Genomic DNA, 18,115 nt, shown 5'->3' with positions numbered 1-18,115 from the left:
ATTTAAACTCTATGGTCTTTACTAAAAGGGTTCCCTCTGACACCAAAGGGTCAGCCACAGTACCAGATCAATATAAGTTTGGATCTTACCCAAAATACCACGTTGCCAGCCAATCCTTTAGTAACTAAAACTAAAGGTTTATTATAAAAAGAAAGAAACAAACTGTAAAAGAAATGTTAAAGGGTCAAAGCGAATCAGTTACATACAAATGATTGAAAGTCCATATACATCAAGTTTCTGGGAGAATTGTGGAGTTGCAGGCTTGTACAGTTCCTCTGGCATACATCCAGTATCTGGATGGGTCTTAGTCCTTTGGTTCAGTTGCAAGTGAATTGATCCAGAGGTAGGTATGTGCCTGTAGCTGAATAGGAACAAAAGACAAAATGGTTTCCCAGGCCACCGCCTTATATACCCCCTGGCCCTGCTGTCTTGTGGAATTTTACAGGCACCAAAATGGAGTTCAGAGTCACATGAGCAAGTCCTGGTGACTCCTCACATACGTCACCAGTTTCTTCCCCAGGCCCCTTGCATCTGTGAAAGTTTCGATGGGCCATTAAGCGGGCCATTGTTCTGCCGCCATCCTGTCTGGGGTGTATCTTATACAGCACAGTCTGAAACACAGATACATCAAATATGTCCATAGCGTCCATTACATATATTACACATGAACACAAGTATTACCATTTTACTTAGCACATTACAGCCTTTCTGACAGTACCTGACATGGCATGTCTTATATGAATTATTACGATTTTGACACACTGATGTTAACCAATATGACAAATGCCCCCCCCCCACCCCTCCCCACTCCAGCCAGCGTGACACTTCTGTCAACTGAATGCTAAAAAAGCAGATAAACTTTATCAGATCCCTTATGAAAGGTTTTCTTGTTTCTATGTACATCTTTCCCTTAATTCTCTGTGGTGGCTGCAGTGACGTAGAGATCAAGAATGGGATATATATATTCTTGTCCCAATGACAAAGATGGAAAAATATCAGAATGTTTTGGGTGAATAGTATTCTCTTCATCTTCTTTAAACATGAGCATAGCTAACTACCTAGTCGTCAGGGCTAGATACCAGTTTCACCTGTGGGACAAGATTTCACTCTTTACCAAGAATCTTCCCAATGAGTGCTGTAGACTGACTAAAGCTCTTATTAAGGAGGGCCAGAATGTTACTAACCATGCACTGAGAGTGTTCTTTGATGTCTCTGGTGCATATTCAAGATTGATAGCTGCAGCAATAACTCTGAAGACATGCATTTTATTTTATTTTAGAAAGGGGAACAACACAAAAATGAGGAAGCTAGTTAAACAGAAATTAAAAGGTATAGTGCCAAAAGTGAAATCCCTATAAGCTGCATGGAAACTGTTTAAAGACACCATAATAGAGGCTCAATTTAAATTTATACCCCAAATTAAAAATCATAGTAAGAGGACAAAAAAAGTGCCACCATGGCTCAATAACAAAGTAAAAGAAGCCATTAGAGGCAAAAAGGCTTCCTTTAAAAACTGGAAGTTAAATCCTATTGAGGAACATAGAAAGTAGCATAAACTGTGGCAAGTGAAGTATAAAAATATAATTAGGAAGGCCAAAAAAGAATTGGAAGAATAACTAGCCAAAGATTTGGAAAAAAAAGCAAAAAAAGAAGTACATTAGAAGCAGGAAGTCGACAAAACAACCAGTGGGGCAGCTGGCCGATCGAGATTCTAAACAAGATAAGGCCAGTGCGAGAAACTAAATGAATTCTTTGTATTGGTCTTCACAGCTGCGGATGTGAGGATGTGAGGATTCCCAAACCTGAGCCATTCTTTTTAGGTGACAAATCTGAGGAACTGTCCCAGATTGACATGTCATTAGAGGAGGTTTTAGAACAAATTGATAAATTAAAGTCACTGTAAAGTCGGAACCCAAATTACCAGAAAAGGTTCGGTTTATAGGATATGGGAGGTCAAGGAGACAGTGACGAGGCTTATTTTTCTTAACCAACAAGTTTTTATTTTAAACAAATGACAGCGAAAGTTGAGGGAAACTCCATGCGCAAAAAGACAAAGTGCGCCACCCAAGACTTTTGCATTAATGATCTCACAGGATCAACGCACGGCTGTCACTTTTGTGACACTAGGGTGCCCGGTTATGGAGTTTCCTAAGAGGGTTTACAATACAAACAACGAACAACAATTAATTCATACTTACAAAGCTTAAGCAGTAGTATATCATGTTGGCCAAACTCAAGTGACCATTTGCCTCAGATTCTGCAGACGGGAGAGAGTCGCTTCGGGTGATCAATCGTAGCGAAGCAGGCTAGTGAGAATGCATCAGCCCACTGAACTAACATGCTTGAAATGCTGGGTGTCAGGTAATTGTTTTCCCTCTCTGGCTACTGTTACTTGGCTTCTAGGTTTTATAGTTTTCCACATGCAACAGTTACTATGCCTTGGTGACCATTGGCTACTTTTGCCGCATAACCTTTTAAGGTTACCTTTTGGCCTTTAGCCAACCAAAGGCTTACACATCGCCGGGCACTTCCTGATCGTGCACCGGTCAGGTGACGTGACTTTCACCCTTACCATGTCCTTATGTAGTGATGTGTGCGTGCAGTTCATGTTGCTGAGTCAACCCTCCCCAGGCCACTTCCTTGTCCCGCAGGGGGTAGGTATGTGGTTTCATTTCCACAGTCACCAGGACCATATGGTATTCACCCAAGAGTTCTGAAGGAACGCAAATGTGAAATTGCAGAACTACTAACTGTGTTATGTAACCTATCATTTAAATCAGCTTCTGTACCAGATGACTGGAGGATAACGAATGTGATGCCAGTTTTTAAAAAAGGATCCAGAGGCGATCCTGGCAATTATGGGCTGGTAAGGCTAACTTCAGTATTAGACAGATTGATTGAAGCTACAGTAAAGAACAAAATTATCAGATACCTAGATGAACAGATTTCTTGGGGAAGAATCAACAAGGTTTTTGTAAAGGGAAATAATGCCTCACCAATCTACTAGAATTCTTTTACTGGATCAACGAGCATGTGGATAAGGGTGATCCAGTGGGATAGTGTACTTAGATTTTCAGAAAGCCTTTGACAAGGTCACTCGCTAAACACTCTTAAGCAGAGTAAGCAGTGATAGGATAAGAGGGAAGGTCCTTTCCTGGATCGGTAACTGGTTAAAAGATAGGAAAAAAAGGGTAGGAATAAATGGTTGGTTTTCAGAGTGGAGAGCGGTAAATAGTGATGTCTCCCAGTGGCCTGTACTGGAACCAGTACTGTTCAACATATTCATAAATGATCTGGAAAAAGGGGTAAACAGTGAGGTGGCAAAATTTGCAGGTGATATAAAACTACTCAAAATAGTTAAGTCCAAAGCAGACTGTGAAGAGTTATAAAGGGATCTCATAAAACTGGTTGACTGAGCAACAAAATGGCAGATGAAATTCAATGTTGATAAATGCAGACATAATCCCAACAATACGTATAAAATGATGGTGTGTAAATTAGCTGTTACCACTCAAGAAAGAGATCTTGGGGTCATTATGAATCGCTGAAAACATCCACTCAGTGTGCAGTAGCATGAGGAAAAGGATAGATAAGACAAAAAATATCTTATTGCCTCTATACAAATCCCACATCTTGAATACTGCTTGTAGATCTGGTTGCCTCATCTAAAAAAAGATATATTGGAATTGGAAAAGATACAGAAAACAGCAACAAAAATGATTAGGGGTATGGAACAGCTTCCATATGAGGAGAGATTAATAAGACTGAATTTTTAACTTGGAAAAGAGACAAGCAAGGGGGATATGATAGAGGTCTATAAAATTATGACTGGCGAGGAGAAAGTAAATAAGGAAGTGTTATTTACTCTTTCTCATAACACAAAAACTAGCGGTCACCAAATGAAATTAATAGGCAGCTGGTTTAAAACGAACAAAAAGAAGTATTTCTTCACACAACGCACAGTCAACCTGCGGAGCTCTTTGCAAGAGGATGTTGTGAAGGCCATGAGTATAAGAGGGGTTAAAAAAAGAACTAGATAAATTAATGGAGGATAGGTCCATCAATGGCTATTAGCCAGGATGAGCATGAATGCAAAGCCAGTGTCCCTAGCCGCTGTTTGCCAGGAGCTGAGAATGGGCAACAGGGGATGGATCACTCGATGATTACCTGTTCTGTTTGTTCCCTCTGAAGCATCTGGCATTGGCCATTGTCGGAAAACAGGATACTGGGCTAGATGAATCATTAATCTGACTCAGCATGGTGGTTCTTATGTTCGTATGCACTACGCTCCTTCTCTCTTCCCCACAAAACAAGGTCAGATATTGAAGACCTATTTGAAGGAGATGGACTTTTTAGTTGTAAAATGAATGAAGTATTAGAGAAAATGAGAGACAAGATCAAAAGATGGATCGCTGGATCTCTTGTAGCCTTTCAAGAGAAGAATTCCTGTGCCTGCCTTCAGATATTAATGACAATATCATCCACCTTATTCATCATCTTCGTATTTCAACAAAAGCAGGCAACACTACCTGCAGCAATAGCAATCCTTTGCTTCTCAGCAGCAATATGAAAGATGTGTAAAGCCAAGAAGAGAGAAAATAATTCATCCTCCACTACTACTTTATCTGCAGTTAGACCTCAGGTGTGACATGAAGTTTCGAGAGCAGCAAACCAACCTTCAATTCTGTTCCCCTAACATTTGGAGATTTGCCATTTGTACAGTGAATGGCAAAAGATCATCATGATAGATGGGTCTTGGATGGTATAAAAGATGAATATATTTATCCAATACAAAATAGATTTTTGTAACATACATGGAAAGGATTGAGGGTGAACGCGTAAAGGATAAAGTAATACATTTTTGGGGGGAAAAGTTTAGAAACCATCTTGAGTTCAGGATGTATGGTAGGTTTCAGTCTGCATTTTTAATGCTAGAACTCTAATCTCTTCCCCACCCTCCAAAAAAAACCCCAGCCCTCCAAACAAAAAACAGCCCAGGCAGCCATAAATCTGAATTCCTAGCTTTTGACTACTTGACTTTGAAGCCTAAATATCTTCCTTTTAATGTTGCCTTTTGCGTGCAATTCCTTAGGTTCTTTTAAAGGAAAGAGGTAAAAACAAATTACTTTATGTGCAACCGTAACCCCCACCATACATCATCTTGGTTTGAATTCTGAACCTTTTAGTGCTATGACACTTTCAGCCCACTTTTTCCAGGTGGTTGTACTGCTCATTATATTTCCACGGCTGGGAATATGCAGAGGGTACCTTGAAGAAGAAATAGAAGTACTTACAGTAACCGTAACTGTTCGACAGAGTTGTCTACTACATGTCCACATTCACTTTTTCCAGTGTGTAGAAATTCCCTTAGCTTTCAATTTTTGCCATTGTCTAAAGTATGTTCTGTACCTGCACACCCACACACAAAAAGGCCACTTTTAATTAAAATACACTAGGATCAATCCTTTTAGGTCACATCATCCTTCTCTTGACAATAAATACCTGATGATGTTTGTCTCTGATTTCTGTGTTTTTTGAGGAGGCAGAGTTCTTCCATGAGATCAACTACCTTACAGAGATATTGACACTATTTTGTATGGGTGTTAGAATAATCTGCTATATTTAAAAGTTTTTAATCTATTGTAAATAAAGACTTTTGTTTAACTATATTTTATTTTTCAGGGAGAAGTTTGGGGTTGTATAAATTCTTCTTTGCCAGGTAAGAACTCTTAGGATAGTCTTATTTATGTTTTGCTTTTGCTGGTAAAAGGCTTAATTCAACAACAGATCTGTCTAGTTCCCATATTGTACATGTTTCAAAATAGTTTTGCTTTGATTAGGCTTCCAGAAATATTTTTGTTTGCTTGTTTCATTTACCCCAAATTGTAGTGATTTGACTTTTATCAAAATTGGAAGACAAAATACATTTTTTCTTACCATTTTTTCATGTTAAAAATATGTTCTTAAGTGTACACTGATGTTTGCTTAAATATCTATCTTATCCATTTCTTGGGTATGTTGTAGAAAAATGTCAAGTATTGTGGATTTGTCCTTAAAAGTATTGAAAAGCCTTGAGTCAGCACTCCTTTGCCTTTTTAAAAGATTCTGGGGTATTGCATGCCTGCCCCAAACCCAACACCTAGACATCCTGTGATTGCCTAGTTTTTCCCCCAAATATGGCCCCTTCTAGACATTAACTTCTAACTTTTTAATTACAAATTTGTACCACTCTTAAGAAAAAAAGAACGGCCATACTGGGTCAGACCAGTGGTTCATTGAGCCTAGTGTCCTATCTTCTGACAGTGGCCAATGCCATGTGCTTCTGAGGGAATGGATAGAGCAGGTAATCTTATTCAGTCTGGAATGTGGGGGTTGGATTCATGATGTCTTATTGAGATGCAGTAATAGCTAGATAGAGTATGGCACTCTAAGTCCCATCTTGTCTTTCCTAAATTATCTAATTTTGCTCTGCCTTGTCACAGAATAGTCTCAGTAACCGTCTCCTGTTCCTTTTGGGACAAAGAAATTTGGAGTAAAATTAGCATACCATAGCTGAAAAAGTGGAAAAACAGGAAAAGAAGACAGTTAATTGTTCTTTTTACAAGCTGCTCAAACTCCACCAGTGAGCCTACCTGCTTTTCTTGTTCTCAGGATTCAAACTGTCAATTCTAGTGAGGAAACTTATAGGTTCTAGTCCTTGTTCTTCCACTAATTTAGTATGTAGCCTTGCTTACGCCACTTTGGCCCAGACTTTTAAAGGTGTGTAAGCTTAGTGGTGCTCAGCATTGCAATGCCTGAGTCTCATTTTCAAAAGTGACTTAGGCACTAAACCTAATTAATATCTACATCACTTTTGAAAATGAGACTTAAGCTCCTAAATCACGGGAAGCAGGTCACGGGAAGTGATTATTCCCCTTATTCGGCATTGGTGAGGCCGCATTTAGAATATTGTGTCCAGTTTTGGGCCCCCCAATACAAAAAGGATGTGGACAAGTTGGAGAGAGTCCAGCGGAGGGCAACAAAAATGATTAGGGGGCTGGAGCACAGGACTTATGAGGAGAGGCTGAGGGAACTGGGCTTGTTTAGTCTGCAAAAGAGAAGAGTGAGGGGGGATTTGATAGCGGCCTTTAACTACCTGAAAGGGGGTTCTAGGGAGGATGGGGCTAGGCTGTTCTCGGTGGTGGCAGATGACAGAACAAGGAGCAACGGTCTCAAGTTGCAGTGCGGGAGGTCTAGGTTGGACATTAGGAAAAAGTTTTTTACTAGGAGGGTGGTGAAGCACTGGAATGGGTTACCTAGGGAGGTGGTGGAATCTCCATCCTTAGAGGTTTTTAAGCTGCGGCTTGACAAAGCCCTGGTTGGGATGATATAGCAGAGGTTAGTCCTGCTTTGAGCAGGGGGTTGGACTAGATGACCTCCTGAGGTCCCTTCCAACTCTAATATTCTATGATTCTATGATTCTAAATCAGTTAGGTGTTGCAACGCTCAGTTCCGCAATGCCTAAATCTCTTTAAAAATCCAGGCCTTCGTTTGTATCAGTTTTCCAGTCTGTGAAATGTGGATGATGATACCTCAAAGGGCTCTTGTGAGAATATTTTGTAACTAATGCTTGGGAGACAGTGTTGTGCAGTGGTTAAAACCTGATTAGATGTCAGGAGATCTTTGTGGTTCCAGTACAGCACTGGCACAAGGTGTGTAAGTAACTTAACTTCTCTGTGCTTCAGTTTGTGTGTAAGATGAGGATAACAACACTCATCTTTGCAAAGTGCCTTGAAATATTTGAATGAAATAGGAATATTTCATACTTCATCCAAAGACTGTGGCTAACTTTTCAATTGGAGACAATATCAAGTATCTCTTTCTAGAAAATCAACTGATGCAGGGTTGACTACAGATGTTAGTGCCTCTGCTTAGGAGGGCTTGTTCGAGTTACAGAATGATTGAGGGTCTTCTTGAAAACAAAGAATCATATCGTTAGAACACAGGTTTGTAAAGAAAGTGGTGCTGTTGTTTGAAGACTCCTAGGATGGAAACCACTGCTAACTAACTACTCTTTAATTGTCTGCCTTGACTTTCTGAACTAACATGAGGCCTCTGGGGTAGAATTCTAGTCCCCTCTTTTACTGGAATTAGCGAAATCTTCCTTTTAAGACCCAGTGTATCACAGATGACCTGTGTCACAGTACCATCTTATCACAGAGTGAAGTCTTGCTGTAATATCCAGAGCCTGGTGTTTAGATGGAGGACTTCCCTCCACATTAGACAGTGTGGTTCTATTCTCATAGGAAAAACTTTTTGCAGCTGCTTTTATGGATGCTCAGGTGAGCCAGTTACCTTAGAGATTCCATGATGTGATGGCTTTTTTTCAGTTTTTCCTCTCCGTAACAAGGTGGTTCACAAAATCTGGATGGACAAAATCAATACCATAGTAATTTCTGCCCTGTGGTCTGAGAGGGCCTGGGTTACAGGTATGGAACGTGGTCTATAATTACTTTAATTTTTCCCACATATCCTGTCCCAGTAAGGATAGGTGGAGCTTGTCTTTCAGTCTTATCTTAAGATGCAGGCATTGACAGAGTAATGCATAAGGTTAATTCTTAAGCTTCTAAAGTAACTGACACACTTCTGCAGTCTACAATAGTTGGCATTTCTGTCATTTGTTACAAAATGGGGGGGAGGGGGAATCTAAAAAGCATAAAACCTGCTCTCATTTAGAATATCATTAAATATATCATTAAAATATTGTTTAACAGAATAACTGTTTAAACTATTAAAATTATATTGATTAAACGTTTAACTGATATAATACTTTACATCACTAGAGGGTCACGGATGGTGTTCTGGGGGGCATCCTGCCATGCCTCTGTACCTTTGCCCCGCCACTGCATGGGGCCCTGGCCCCTCTGATCACCCCAGAGAGGGCCCTCTAGAGCTGGGGCACTGCCGCCCCCGGGGCCCACTGCCCCCCAGCCTGCAGGAGGAAGCAATAACACACCTCTGCCCCCTGCTCACCCCCAAACCCATCCGCCATCCTCTGTGTTCCTGGCCCTGCCCCAGAACTGGAGATACCCCCCCATCTCCACGCAACCCCCCAGACCCTTCATCCCGGCGCACCTCAGCCACTGCCGCCCCGCTCACTGCTGCTCTAGCTGGTGCCAGTGCCAAACCTCTAAGCTTCCAGGGCTCTCCCCTGCGCATGTGCAAGCCTGTGTCCCAGCCCCCCCGTTGTCCCTCCCTGCAACACCCTGTCCTCACTCACCCCCCATATGCACAGTGCCCCCATGCAGCGAACGGTTAAACAGTTAACGCAATTTGTAAACAATTAGACTAATACTTACTAGTTAATCGGTTAACCGTTTGATATTTTACATCCCTAATCTCATTATTTATATTCTCAACTTTCTTCAAATAAAACTTGTCAAAGAAGATCTGTACCTTTCAGTGGTAAATTCTCCACTCATCTGGTCTTGTCAGGTCTCAGGTTAGTCATAATTTTTCCTCATGGACCCTTTGCCGGTTTGTGGTTCCTTTGCCAGTCTCCCTTTGAGCCTGTTACCTCCAGTTCCCTGAAACTGTTAATCTTTAAAGTTCTTTTACTACTTGCCTTAGTTTCCTGAATGAAAGTTTAATGAGGTGGCTACAATAATCTCCTCCCACTCTGCTTTTTATTTTCTTGAAAGCTATGCCTTGGTTCCATCTTAACCAAAAAATAATTTTATCTAGCTTTTTGTTCTGTCCATTCTGTTGACCGAATGGGCCTCCAATATGCTCCTCACATTAGAGAAGCTGTGTGATTTTTCTCTGGGTAGAAAAAGCTCTCTCGTTTTATTCCCTCATACAGTCACCATTTCTGTAGAGGATTTTCCTCTGCACTGCAGTTGAATAGGTAGGATCAGATTTCTCAGACACTGGATGGGGCCTAGGCTTTCCATTCAGGAAACTTCTTCATCTCAATTTGCTGCTTGGTAGCCCTAATGGGATTTTAGACCACATGCTTTCCTAAATACAGAGGGTAAGGAAAAAAATCCCTCTGAATTTGATATTTGGCTCCAAATTTTTGTGCCTGTTTCTCTTTCAGAGAGGCCTAACTCATTTTGATATTGCAGAAAGTTTTAGCCTATTCTGAGTCCTGGTTTTGCTCCACTGTATGCTGTAGCCTCTTCTTCCCCTGAATCTTGGTCAGCCTACAAAGAAGAAGGTGAAGGAGAAAAGATGATTGCGTGGTCATTTGGGAAGGTATAATAACCCAGGTGACTCCCTCAGCTCGGTGGGTCCCAACTCTGCGAGGTCCTCAACTCTCTTATGCAGCAGGAAAACAGTAGGGCCACCCCCTTTCCATGTTGTCATCTCTAATCCCGACATCAGATGCCACTGCCCCTGAGCCTTGGGAGTCTGTCTTAGCTGCCAGTGTTCCCCTCCTGCTTGGGATAAGTGCTTTTCTTTACTGATACCACTCTTCTGTGAAGCCTCATCTGCAGAAGTGGCTCCTATTGGTCAGTACTGCACTTCCAGCTTTCTCTTTTGGCTTTTCCAATCACATCCCTGCTCTCCTTAAGCAGGAAACATGGACTATATTCACAAGCCAGGCCTACCCAGGTGGAATTGGGTCATTATTTTCCAAGTTGCCTAGCCTGACCAATTGACCTTCAAAGGTTTGGTGCCTGAACTATCTCTGGGAGTATCTCTCTTAATACTTCCATCCAGGGCATACTTTTATATCACTCCTAAAGTGAACAAACAATTTCAGTTTAGTGGGATTCCTTTCCTCATTGAAGGCCAAAATACATCTACACTGAAGATCAGTTCCAGTGGGCAGCCATGAAGAAGGCAAAAAGGAGGAAGATTCAAGCCAGGAACTATGAGTCTCCAACTCTCCATGGCCCTCCGTGTTAGGGCTTTCCCATCCCTTCTTCAGTTCTTGTTTCTCAGATACAAAGCAGAAGGCCAAAGTTCAAAATGCAGGCAATTCAATGTTTATTGGGGTTAACAAGCAAGCATAAAACCACAGTTCTCCAACCCCAGTAAAACTTCCTTCCCTCTGCTCCTTGATAGGTTTAATTATCCTGCAGTGCCCGCCCCTGATACCACCCCTTACAGTTTATGGTCATGTTCCATTTTTAAGGGTTTTGAGTCTAGAGGCTTTGATACCACCTTTTTTGTAACCCTTGGGAGAGGTAGGGAGTGAGGTTATATTCTGGGCCATGGTTACCTTTTCTCTGGCTTTAGTGCTTCTTTCTCATACACTCCTTCCTCACCTCTTTACTTTTCCCAGCTGTTTGCTTGACCTTGTTCTGGCATCTGTCTTGGGAGAGGAGTCTATGTATCACGCTCCCACTATACCTAGCAACATTTTAGAAAAAACCAGCTGGCTGTACAGTAGGCAAAAGCAGCGCACAATGTCTTTGTTTACATATGTATTTCAAAGACCTCAGCTTTCAAGAGGGCAAGCAAACCCAAAATTCTATCTCAGGAAAATAAACAGACCTGAATATATTCTCCTATCACTAACACCTCATTCCAGAGCAAATCAGTCAAATTTAAGGTAAGGAGGAAGCTGCTAAAGGGTATCAGTCTCTCTTCACAGAGAAGAACCGAAGTATATGTAATAAAAAATATGGTAAAGGCAAATTCTCTTCCTTCAGTTAACAATTCTGATGAAGAGTACGAGATCCAGGTAAAGTTCTTTCTCCTGGACTGATTTGTGCTTGAGTACATCAGTGTTGGCAGTCTTAGATATTAATAGAGAACTTTCTAGGTGCCTCAGAGGAAGGCGAAGGAAAAAGCAAGACAACTAAAATCCACTTTCCTTCTGCTTCCAAGAGAGAACTTTTTAACCCTCTCCATCTGACTGTGCAGAACACTGTCAAGTCAGAGTGAGAGCAAACAAATACTAGACTCTGAAGGTAGCAAAACAAAATCTATGTAATGTCTAAATCAGAATCTGACTGCATCACAACCCATGGACCATAGGATAAAGTCTGCTTTATGATGCAACTAGAAGGCAGTTTCTATTGCTCTGAGCTTATCAGTGGCTTCAAGCTGCTTTGCTCAGACTATCCTAGCCTGGATAAAGCTCCCTTAAAGAAGACTTAATCCATCAGACCCAAGGTGTAAAATGAACAGAATATAAAGATCTCCTTGGCAGCGATCTTGTGTCAGTGACATTTTGGGATGCCTTCAGATTGCAGGTAGGCCTGTGGCTTTCAGTACTGTAGCAAGATAACTCTTTCAGGAAGTGTAAGGCAAACATCCAAGCTGAACATTTGACATCTTCGTCAGAATAAGTTCTTAAGAGAAGCTATAGGTGAAGCAGTCCTTGCAGCCAAAGGCAATATTAAAGAGACACTTCCTTCAACTACACCATAGAGGAAGTAATACAATACATCATTCAGAAACAGGATAGGTTACATTCCTTTTAATTTAAATAATTGATTGAAATATATACTTTTAAATAAAGTTTACAATAAATTGCACACATCTGATTCCCATAACAGGTAATGGGAATGGCCTTAAGAGAAAAGAGAAATGTTTATTTTTAGTTATTTTCCTTATTAGCTACTTTGGCTTAGTCCTAGAGTTAGTTGGGTATTTTTGTCAAATCCTAATAATACTTCTCGTAAGGGTGTGGCACTGCTTATTACACTGTAAACACTTTGCACTCCTTGTATAGAAGGTGCTTTATAAGTGCAAAGTATGGCAATTATTAAGACTCTGTCCTCAACTTGCTCTTTATCTTTCTATAAATTTGAGTCAGAATTTATCAACACAGCCTCAATGCAAAGACATCTGTTGACAAAGTCAAAGATTAGTTTTATTTGCTGTAAATGAAAGTAAGATTTACAATTTTAAAAAGAGACCTTACCAGGGGGGCAGTGGGTGGGGAGGAAGGGGGAAGATGGTATAGCCACCGTATTACTATAATATTTGCTGTCATTTTATTTTAAAGGTGTTTTGAAAAAGTCTGATGGTTGGGTTGGCTTAGGTTGCTGTGAACTAGCTATTGTTGTGGAATGTCGACAAGCATGTAAGCAGGTGAGGTTTTCTCATTTTCTTCCATGATCAATATTAAACATAATAGAACATGGCAGTTTGTGAACAGTATTATAGCATGTTAAATTCATTTATTACCTCTATATATCTTTACACTTTATTTAATTTGGGGGGAAATATTCTGCAGTTACTTTTAGAAATATAAAATAGATCAAGAAATCATCCCTGTGTATACCTATCATGTTCTTGGTTCACTGAAGCTCTGCCTTTTTTTTTTTTTAGAGCCCAAATTGAACCACCACAAAACTTTCAGGTATTTTGCTGGGGGAGGGAGGACCTAAACCATTTTTAGTTTTCTTCTTGAAAATTAACAGGCCAAAGTTTACATTTATAGCTCTCCAATGCTGAGGCTAACAATATGGTGACTTTGGAGGAAAAGGGGAATGCAGGAAGAAAAAACTAAATATTAGTAAAATAAGTAAAATAAAATAGGGGAAAAAACATTTATATAATCTTGTATTTGTTAATGTATTTGTTTATTTAATGTTAATTAATTAATACTGGATCTGTGGATCTGTTGCCGAGAGCTGGAATGGGGACTATTCGCAGACCCTGGGGGAAGCATTTCCAGAGCGGTGGTTGACTTGAGGGAGTATGGGTAGGGAGGCATGAATGGGGGGATCATGGCTGTGTGGGCAGAGAGTGGAATCTGTTGGTGAACACACAGGAGGTTTACCAGATAAGGCAATGATAAAGTGTAGCTTGTATCTTTTGCTTCTGGTGTCGTTCCGGAACCTTCAGGCTGCTGGAGCTAAATTGGCTTAAGATGGTGCAAATGTGATTGCAGAGCAAAATTTAAATGGATAAAGCCACGACTAATGTGGATGCATGGTATCATTTGTTCTTGAAGCGATTCAGCATACCTGACTGAAGCACAGATGATTGAAATATGTAGTGTAAACAAGTTCTTTATGATACTGAGAGTGCTATGATGCTTAGTTAATATGATGCTTATATTCTATCATTCTGGAAGCTTTGTCCAGATCCTCCATAAATAATTTGCTATCTCTATGAGGGGCTGAACCAGTTTAAACGACAAAAACCAATGACTGGTGGAAACTATGTATGACAAAGGAATGCAACAGTCTTACTTGAATTCACCAAGCCCCCCCCCAGAGCTTTGTTCTTCTGGTCAAGTTAATCCAAAATAGCATTGAATGAATTGATAGTCACATTTGAGATTTCTGGTCAAAAGCCAAATGTGCAGTCACTTGGAGACAATTCTTCCTTCTTGTGAACTTTGGGCAGGGCCATAGCTACACATCTATTTGACATTTTGGAGAACAGAACCAACTTATGTAATACTTCAAAGCAGTAAATATGGTATGTGTCTACTCTAGGGATTGAAAAGAGTAAATATGCATTGTTAGAACTCATTAAAATATTATGGAATATAAAACCAGGGACTGCATAACTCTTTTTCAGATGTAGTTAAAGCAAGCACAAATTCATGCTTTTGGGAGAAATGATCCGTTGAGGTGCATTGTCATATAGAAAGGGCAGTCAATGAATATTGGTGGTCCTGATTAACTGTCCTTTCTATTTCAGGTCTGTCCTACCCTGACACTTTCTTTAGATAAACCTCTTTACTGTTGTTGGGGTATTGGTAACTCAGTAAAGAAACTCTCTCTTTTGAGTCAGTATCAAACTAATACCCTCAATGGTGCTTAGAGAGTTCCATAATCCTCTTTTGTGTGAGTCTCAGAACTAACTCCCTGACCAGATGTAGTCATCAAAGATCCAATTACACCTTTAAAAAAGAATTTCATTTGTCTGGTGCAGTGACAAAATTTCAACTGATGTAACTAATTTCTGCCTCCTTGAGTAGATTAACTATACTGAAAGATTAAATTGATTGATTTAACTAGTTTCTCACCAAAATATCCAATTTTCCTCTTCAGATAGTGTCTTTATGGACACTTCACTTCAGTTGCACATGCACTTCTTAAATGCTTGATAGGAGATTTTTAGCTAGCAGTGCCTGTTGGACCCACGCATGTGCCCTGTGCCTCGTTGCAGACACCAAGGCTAAATAGGGATGTGTGGGCAAACCACCCTCAGTTCCTTCTCTACTGCCTTGGCCTGAGATGGAACATTATCATGTTCACCTAGAGCATACTCTGCCTTCCTCTTCACTTTTTTCTATTAAACTTAGTTAGTTTAGAGATGTTGTTAGTGTTAATATAGTTAGTTTAGCTGAAAGGACTGTTTTTCCCTGAGGAGACTTGTCTTCTCCTGGCAGGTATGCCTGGTTTGCCAGGCTTTAAATGCTTCCTCTCCTGCTGGGAGACTATACTGGTGAGCGACAGACACTTCAAGTGTGTCCATTGCATGGGGGAGTCCCATATCTCCCAAAAGTGCTCCTTGTGTTTAGCCCTAAAGTCCCAGGCTAGGAAGAACAAGGAAATAAAGCTCAGGCTGTTGGTGATGGAACATTCCCTGCAACCACCTTCTAAGCCAGGTCAGGAGACATACCCTGCTCCCCTGTACATCTGTCCCCAGACAAATCCAGTGCCCTATCAATCTCGGTGCATGCTTCTCCTAAGAAAGGGAAGACTTTAGAGCACTTTTGGGAAGACCCCCAAAAATAGGAACATGGATTCAATACTAAGAAGCCAGCTCCAAAAACGACCAGGTCCGCACTGAAGTCCTTGGAGGGTACAATTGAGGCCAAGGACTCTTTCTCTAGTACTAGCAGGCCTGCAAAGCCTCAGACCTCCAATGAGAGGAAACACTGCTCCAATAGGGCACTGTACCCTCCACTAAAGGAGAAACACACAGTACTATTGAGCTCATTCCTGCCATCAACACTGAAGCATTCAGCTCAGCCATTGGTGCTGCTGTGTGCCTTAACCCAGTACTGATGCAGGGAGCTCAGCCAGGGTGCCTGTACAAGCGGTATTCTTCATACTGAGGAAACATCAGCATCTGACAAAGCCTTTCGTGTGCTCATCATTACTAGCACTGTTGGCTCTAACCATGGCGACCTTGACTACGGTGTCAGTACTGGCATCTTTTCTGGTACTGCAGGAGTTACAATAGTCAAGTGATCTCTGGCTCATTCAACACTGAGATCCCTGTTGTTGTCAGGTACCAAACATCTCACAGTACCAAGACCTTAGTCTCTAAATGGCCACTTTGTGACACAGGACTCTCCTCCATCCTCATTGACTGCCCTTCCCCCCTCATCAGAGGACATGGAAGAAGAGGAGGATGACTCCCAGTTGGTCTCTTTTGATTTCTGTTAGGGGATTCTCCTACATCTCCTTTTGGGAATCTGAGGCGTTTGAAGGCTAGGGCAGATGAGGAATTCACTTCTGAAACTCCCATTTTGTTGTCATTGTTGTCATCAGATGAGGTGCTCATGCCTCCCCTTCCTTCCATTGCCGATGATGTCAGACAATTCCACGACCTCATTAAAATGGTAGAAGGCACTCTGAGCATCCCTTTGGAGGAGGTCAAAGGCCAGCAGCACAGGCTGCTTGATATTTTGTGTCAGCAACACTTTGCAGAGTGGTGCTACCTGTTAATGAGGCTCTCCTGAATCCGGCTAAGACTATATGGCAGATGCTAGCCACTATTCTACCAACATTCAAAAGGGTAGATAAGAAGTATTATGTGCCCCTTTAAGGACTCTGACTTTTTGTTTTCCCATCCCTCACCTAACTCCCTCATAGTGGATGCTGTGCATGAGTGGACTAGGCAGCACGTTTGGAGAGCTACCCTCATAACAATGATGAGAAGCGATTGGACCTCTGGATGAAAGTCTTGGTCATCTGTAAGCTTGCTGTTCAAGATTGTGAACTATCAGGCAGTCATGGCCAAATACAACTTTACTAATTACAACATGCTCACAGCCTTTATTGAACATTGACTGCAGGGACTAAATCTGATCTATCGTTGTACAAGGTAAGCTGTTGGCCAGAATGGCTCTCCAAGTGTCCTTAGATGCGGTGGCTGCTGCTATCAAGTCCATCTCCATGGCAGTAGTTATGCACAGGGTGTCCTGGCGCCAGCTTTTGTAGTTTCTGCGGGAGGCCCAAAACGTGGTAGAGGACCTCCACTTTGATGGTCACAAACTTCTCAGAGAGCATGAATGACTCCCAGTACACTCTTATGGACTCCAAGGCTACCCTATGTTCCATGGGAATTTATACACCTATGAGCAAGAAGTGTTTTATAGCTCACAGAATGCCCTCCTCAGTTCTTGGGGTACCAAAGACCAACAGAACCCCACAGAAAGAGACACAGGTTTCAAAGGAAGAGGACCACCCATCTTCCCTCCATGACCCAGATGTCATCTAAACAGCACTTTTGGTGGGTTGGTTGAAGTTCGAATCCTCCATTCCTCTGATTTTACCATTGCACCTTTTAGCCCACTTCTCTTCCTTTGGGGAACGCCTTGTCTATTTCCATTAGGCTTGGGAGTGGATCACCACAGACCAATTGGTCTTGGAGGTCAAAACATTGAGCTCCACCATACAGTTTTTGTCATTCCTTCACTTCCAACCCCTTTCCTCATCCCTTTTCAAGGAACCCTCTCACAGGCTTCTATTAAGACAAGAAGTAGACTCTCTCCTCTAGATAGGTGTGATAGAGACAGCCCCTTATAGGGGCAGAGGTTTCTACCCAAAATACTTCCTACTACCAAAAAAGGATGGAAGTTGCAGGCTGATCTTAGATCTAAGACAGCTGAACAAGTTCTTGAAACCTCAAAAGTTCAGGATAGTGACTCTAGCTATTATAATTTCTGCTTTAGAGAAAGGGATTGGTTTTCGTCCCTTGACCTACAAGATGCCTATTTCCATATAGCCAGACACCCATTGCATAGGAAATCTCTATGATTCACTGTAGGCCAAGATCATTTCCACTACCAGATGCTTCCCTTTGGTCTATCTTCAGCCCCAAGAGCGTTTTTTGAAGGTTCTAGCAGTAGTGGCATCTTAAGTTCGGCAAGAAGCGATTCTCATCTTCCTTTACTTTGATGACTGGCTTCTCAAAGGCTGGTCTTTTGAGGCAGGGTTATCATTCACTCAAAAGGCCCTTATTGGAGTTGGGCCTACAT

The 18,115-nt window shown here is 41.4% G+C and overlaps 1 protein-coding gene across 2 annotated transcripts in view; it reads left to right on the top strand.

The window, feature by feature from the left end:
* Positions 1-18,115, top strand: part of RECK (reversion inducing cysteine rich protein with kazal motifs) — a 138,185-nt gene that overhangs the window by 28,490 nt on the left and 91,580 nt on the right. The window contains exons 4-5 of one of the 2 annotated variants that reach the window (XM_067569862.1): positions 5,683-5,719; positions 12,947-13,032. In XM_067569862.1, coding sequence (XP_067425963.1) covers positions 5,683-5,719; positions 12,947-13,032 — 123 coding nt within the window. The remainder of the gene's footprint in view (positions 1-5,682; positions 5,720-12,946; positions 13,033-18,115) is intronic. The other variant, XM_067569863.1, reaches the window with a different exon arrangement.

This window comes from Emydura macquarii, unplaced genomic scaffold, assembly GCF_026122565.2.
Source record: "Emydura macquarii macquarii isolate MOO-44397 ecotype Brisbane River unplaced genomic scaffold, CSIRO-AGI_Emac_v2 contig_2948, whole genome shotgun sequence".
Lineage (NCBI taxonomy): Eukaryota > Metazoa > Chordata > Testudines > Chelidae > Emydura > Emydura macquarii.
The sequence above is the reverse complement of the archived record's forward strand: the minus strand, read 5'-3'. Positions and strand labels throughout refer to the sequence as shown.